The sequence below is a fragment of the Phyllostomus hastatus genome, unplaced genomic scaffold (genome assembly GCF_019186645.2).
Source record: "Phyllostomus hastatus isolate PE091 unplaced genomic scaffold, TTU_PhHast_1.1 phas_contig_244, whole genome shotgun sequence".
In the NCBI taxonomy this organism is placed as follows: Eukaryota; Metazoa; Chordata; class Mammalia; order Chiroptera; family Phyllostomidae; genus Phyllostomus; species Phyllostomus hastatus.
The window spans coordinates 2132959-2138958 of NW_025333796.1; the positions used below are offsets into that span (position 1 = coordinate 2132959).

Sequence of the window (6000 nt, forward strand, 5' to 3'; positions counted from 1 at the left end):
CTAGAACAGGAACAGAACCACAGAAATGGAGGTCACATGGAGAGTTATCAGCGGGGGAGTGGGAGGAGGAGGAGAGGGGGAAAAGGTACAGAGAATAAGTAGCATAGATGGTAGGTAGGAAATAGACAGGGGGAGGATAATAATAGTATAAGAAAAGTAGAAGCTAAAGAAATTATATGTATGACCCATAGACATGAACTAAAGTGGGGGCAGGGGGGATGTGGGTGGGAGGGGCTTTATTCCCCAGAGGGGAATAAAGGGGAGGAAATGGGATAACTATAATAGCCTAATCAATAAAATATATTATTAAAAAAAAACAACCGTAGCAGGCAGGCCAACCACCACCATGCCTGAGAGGGCCTTCCCTTCAAACGCATTTGCCAGGTTCGGCGTCACGTGCACAGGGGCGCCCACCCCCCCAGAGGAGGCCCCGCCCCTCGTGGAGGACCCCGGGCCACACCCAGGAGTCCTGGGGTTTGCAGCATTGCCCTCCGTGCCCTGCAGGCCAGGACGCTGACGTGGGGGATGAGTGTGCTGGGGACTGGTGTTCAAACCCTAGAGCCGGCGGGCCCAGGGGTGGGGGTGATGGGGGGGACAGAGCGAGAGGGCCGGCAGAGCGGTGACGACTGCGAGGCGGGGCACCCGGTCTTCCACGCGGCCTGGACGGAAGCCGGGCGCGCCCAGAAACGCTCCTGGTCCGCAGCGCGGAGACCGCTGCGTTCAGCCCCGCGCCAGAGCGGGAGCGGAGGCCACGAAATGCGCCCCATGCTGGCAGCCCCGCCCGTGGGCCCTGAGGCCCGAGCTGCCTCTGCGGCCGTCAGGGTCCCCCAGCTCTGCAGGTGGCGACCTGCCCGCAGCAGCCTGGGCATCGCTGTGCCCAAGCACCTCCACGCTGGCAGGCGCGCTCAGCTCTTCCTGTCCGCTTCCCCCGGGCCGGGGGGCTTGCAGCCCCTGCTCTGAGGGCCCGTGTGAGGGTCCCTGGCCTGTCGGCCACCTGATGGAGGGTGAGCGGGCGGACCGGCAGGGACTGGGGTGCCGCCCCCCGCCCCCCCCCGCTACGGCACACGGGAAGCAAACCGGGGACAAGCGCAGGGTCTCAGGAGGCGCACGCGCACAGCCCAAAGCGGTGGCAGGGCCCCCTCGCCCAGCAGTAGCGCGTGCTCCGGGCGGTCTGCCCGCGGGGCCTGGCCTCCCGCAGGGCGCCTCGTCGCCACGGAAACGAGCGCACTGGGCAGGCACGGCCCCTCCTGCTCCGCCCGTGCCGCGAGTCCACGGTCCTCTGACTCGCGCGGCCGTGTGGCTGGCGGCGGCTCTCAGGTGCAAGAAGTCCTGAGACAGGCCTTTCCATGTGTTTTCATAACTCGGGTTCCGGGCAGCCTCCCGGTCTTCGGACAGGCCCAGCACACCCTCCCCGCGCCTCCCCCCGCACCCACCCGGCAGTGAGCCACAACCACTCTCCAAACGGTGATGGGTACAGCACAGCATTTAATAGCTCGGGAAAAGGAAAACACAGCAGCGGAACAGAGGTTTTTAGAACAAATACGTAATACAGAATATCAGAAGAAGATTGAAAAGTCAAAATCACGAAGTTAAATTCTAAAAACGTGCACCCAGCACTGGTCGACCCAACTCCCGGCCACAGCAGAGCAACAAGCAACGCCAACAAAGAGGTGAGCGATCCCCCCAGCCGCGGCCCCCCTTGCCAGCACAGGCCACCCCAGGTCAGGGTGAGAGCAGGACAGACGGCCACCAGGCGGACAGTGGGACAGGACTCTTAACCAGCTGGAAGCCAGAAGCAGGGCAGGAAGTGCCCCTGGTCCAGGAGCCGCCCCCTGCAGGCAGGCGCCAGGGCTGAAACCCCGAGCTGTCTCCTGAGGACTCACCCAGGCCCAGGCCGGTCCCCAGGATGGGAAGGCTCCAGCCCCCCGACCCTGCACCCCCCCAGCCCAGCGCCAGCCTGCACTGACGAGCTCCGCCCTGACTTCCACGCGCTGTCCCCACGCCCGCGGCGGAGCGCAGAGAACCACCTGGACCCCAGACATGCTACCGACCTTCACGACGGGCAGGTCGAAGACCTCCCGGGCCTCTCCGACCTCCGGGTTGTCCCCGTCCTCCGAGATGATGTGCGAGGCCAGCGCGTTGTAGGACACCTCCTTAGCCTTCCCGGCTTTCAGAAGCTGGAGAACCTTTGGAAACAACACACGGGTTGGGGCAGAAGACACCGCACCTCGTTCTCGGCTTTCACACACATTACCGTGAAGGGTGAAAACTGTCGCTGGAAAGGCACCGCGCCCCCCACACGCCCCCCACTGAGTCACAGCCAGGGAGACGCTGGGGGACAACGAACAGCGGCACCTCTCGGTGTGCTCACCGCGGGAGTGCAGAGCCCACCGAGAGCTCGCTGCCACACAGGGTCCCCTGGCGGAGGACGGGGGGCCCAGGCACGGTGTGGCCACGCTGGACGCGCGCAGAGCCCCGGTGAACTAGAGGGACTCCCCGGGCAGGACACGGGCTGTGCCGTGGGGAGGGCCGCGGCCACGCTCGGGGTGGGCCTGCAGGTGCACATTGCCCGGTCTTTCCCCTGTGTGCTGCGGTTTCGTCCTGAACAGAACAGTGTCTTGGGGAAGACAGGAGGGCATCGAGCGGGTGATGGCCGGGTCTCCCAGAAGGACGGCGGGGCTGGCTGCACGCTCGGGCCGGGCGACCCGGAGGAAGAGCCGCACTAGGCAGGTGAGGAGGCAGGTAGGGGGCCTGAAGGACCCTCGCCAGGGCAGGAAGAAGACACGTGCAAGAGGGCGAGCAGGACGAGAGGGCGACACGTGGGTGGGTGAGGCGGCCGATCAGTTCAGGCCCGCCAGCTCCGGGCGCCTGCCGAGATGTAGGCCGACATCTTCTGCAACGGACGCCCAGAGACCAGGTGGAGACAGTGCGGCTCCCAGGGCGCACCACCCCCCCCACAGGGCACGGCGCCCACCTTCACCCATGCACCGGACAACCTCTAGGACCGGTCACCGACCGCCTACACGACTGGAGCAGACGCCAGCGCATCTTCAGTCGTCAGCGGCACCGGGGTCGCGGGCCGCACACCAGCTCCCTTCCCTCCCCACCCGGACGTCCGAGCACCCGGAGCCTCGGTCCCCCGGAGGAGGACCCTCCTCTGCCTGCCCACCCACCAGTCTGTCCCGGGCCCCCCAGCCGCGTGTGTGGGTCTGCAGACCTCGCCCCCTCCCGCTCGCTGCCTGAGAACGGCCAGGTCGCCCTCGCCTGCACACGGGCACGGCCGTGAATGCGCACGTCCAGGCCCCGGCCCCTCTGCCTCCTCTCAACGCCGGCGCCCCGAAACACCAGGCAGCCACCTCCGCATCCTCCCCGGCCGGCCCAGCGTCAGCTGCATGGTGCCCGCTCCCCCCCCAGCCACTCTGCCGACACTTCGGGGCCACCTGTGGACAGAGGCCACCCGGCCGCCAGCCTGGCCAGCGCACAGGCCGCCTGCCAACCTCTGCCTCACAGACGCACCACCGCTCCCTCCAGCGGGTGCAGCCCACACACCCCGACGCCTCCCCTCCTCGCCGTGAGAGAAACCACCTTTCCCCTCCTCCTCACCGCTGGCTGTCTCGGGACCCGCCGGAAAGGACACCTGAGCACATTTCAGTGGGGCCCCCATGCACCCCAAGGCCTAGCACCCCACTGAGACGTGCTCAGGTGTGCCAGCTGCTCCGCCCACCGCCACCGTGAGACCCGTCTCTCCCTTACGCCGGGCCCGGGGCCACGCCTGACGCGCCCAGGACATTCGACACGTCAGCCTGCCGGTCTGCACACACGCACGGGACTCGGAGAGGTGCGCGGTGTGGCTCTAGACCCTGCAGGTCCGAGTGGTTTGCAAAGGACGTTTGTGAGCACTTGGACTTGACTTATCCTTGAGCAGACGGGGCTGAACATCAGCTTGACCCGGGCCCTAAGGAGCACCGGGTTCAAGTCCCTCGGAAGAGCCCAGTCCTCAAGTGGAGTGGGGGGAGACGGGGGGAGGAAGAAAAGGAGCTGAAGAACGGCAGAGAGGAAGGGAGATATTGGCACTGCAAAAAGCTAACGCTGTTTAGAAGCTGTTTATGCTTAAGTTCGAAGCTAAAACTCTCTTCACCCAAAGGCACAGTGGAAGGACCATGGGGGTCAGCCGGGAGGTCGGCTGGGTTGGTTACCAGGGCACCCAGCCCCGCTGAGCCTCCACCCCCCTTCCCCACCAGTCATCTGAGCTGCTAGCCCTAGGTCCCGGCTGGCTCTGCGCCTTTCCTCCAGGCCTGGCGCTCCCTGGGCAAGACACCCAGGCAAGACCGCATAAACTTAAAGGGCACATCAGTAGGTTAACCCGGGAGCTTAACAACCCCGGCTCCCGCCCGCCGCACGAGAATGAGACTCTGGCTTGGAAAGAAACGGGCTGCCGAGAAAACGCTAGAAGCCCCGGCACCCTTTCGCAGGAGCCGCGCCACAAAGTTTTGAACACTGAGAGCGAGGCTGCCACCCGGCGTCCTCCGCACTTACTGTGCGACTCAGCCGAGGAGGAACTCTGAGCCACCCAAGTTCGTGGGGAGGCGAGCGGAGCGCTTCTCAGGTGCACACGGATGACAGCTGGGTGGCTGTCACACCAGGCCGGCTGGAGGAGCCCGCTGCTCCGGGAGCCCAGGCACGGGTGCGGGCGGGCGGCGGGGAGCGCGTCCGGGTCCCAACCCCGCCTCCAGAGGGAGCGAAAAGTGCGACTCCAAGGAGGCCGCGGGGTCGCGGTCGGGATTACTACGGCCCTGCGACAGGACAGGTCGTCGGCTCCCCAAGGCGGAGGGCGGCGACACTAGGCCCGAGAGAGGATTCCAGGGGAACACCGAGCAAGAGGGACTCGGGCGCTGACTTCCACCCACGTGCTCTCCACTCCTCTCGGATTTGGGCAGAGCCTAGGGTCCCGCAGAACCTCTACTTGTCCCCTCCCGAGGGTCCCAAGGACCATATCCTCTCCTTCTCCCCGGCCTGCTCCGCCAAGCAGCCGAGCCTCCGCGCAGCCAGGCCGGCAAAGACCCAGCAGCGGAGACCCGAGTTTCTGCGCCCGAGCGCGCGCCCGCGGCGGGAGCGGAGCCGGGCCGGGGACGCGGCGGCGGGGGCGGCGCGGTACCTGCGGGTCGATGTCGCCCACCACGTAGTACTTGACCTCCCTGAACATGTCCTCGGGAACTTGAGGCGTCTGGTCCGCCATGGTCGCGGGGGCCGGAAAGCTCCGCGGCGGCTCCCGCCCCGGCCCGCGGGGCCCGGTCCCCAACGGCGCGGCGCCCGCCCGGTGCTGCGATTCGAGCCCACTCCCCCGCCCTCCGCGGCCCCGCCCGCGCCGAGCGGCCCGAGCGCGGGAGCCGCGCGCGCCCTGCGGGACGCACCATCCGCGGGCCGCCGGGGGGAGGGCCGAGGGGCGGGCCGACAGCCGACACCGCCCAGCGCCTCCGCTGCGGCCCGCGGGCCGGTGAATGCGGCCTCCGCGCCGCCCGCGCCGGGGACCGGGGTCGCGTGGCCGCCGCTCGCTCACGAGGGGGCCCCGGGGACTTGGGGAAACGCGCGACCCCCACGTGCGGCCCGAGTGGGCCGGTCCCGGGAAAGAGGGAACGCCAGGCCCCTCCCATCAGCACGCGCGGCCGCCCGGGCGGCGCAGGCGCGCGGCGACGGGGGCGGGACGCCGGCGGGCGGCGGCGAGGGCCACCGGAGTGCGGCCCGGGCTGCAAGTCCGGAGCACGGAGGGGCGGAACGTCGCCGGCCGCTGCCCGACCGGACCCGAGGTAACGCCTCATCCCGGCGGCCGAGGAAGGCCTGGGCCCGGCTGAGGGCGGGGCGCGGGGGCGAGTCGGGGTCCTAGCGAGAAGCCCCCGGTCCAGGTGGGCGTCTCTCCCCCACCCCGAGCCTCCGTCCTACCGGGACCCCGGCTGTGGGTGTGAGCCGAGCTCGCCTCCGTGCAGAGCCTCTGACGACACAACA

At 68.0% G+C, this 6000-nt stretch overlaps 1 protein-coding gene across 2 annotated transcripts in view; it reads right to left on the reverse strand.

Annotated features, from left to right (window-relative positions):
- The window catches only part of PAXIP1 (PAX interacting protein 1), a 30473-nt gene extending 25091 nt beyond the window's left edge, over positions 1-5382 (reverse strand). The window contains exons 1-2 of one of the 2 annotated variants that reach the window (XM_045837850.1): positions 5156-5382; positions 2052-2186 (exon numbers count right to left, since the gene is read on the reverse strand). In XM_045837850.1, the coding sequence (XP_045693806.1) occupies positions 2052-2186; positions 5156-5236 (216 nt within the window). In that variant the 5' untranslated portion in view covers positions 5237-5382. The remainder of the gene's footprint in view (positions 1-2051; positions 2187-5155) is intronic. The other variant, XM_045837848.1, reaches the window with a different exon arrangement.
- Positions 5383-6000: the final 618 nt, after the last annotated feature.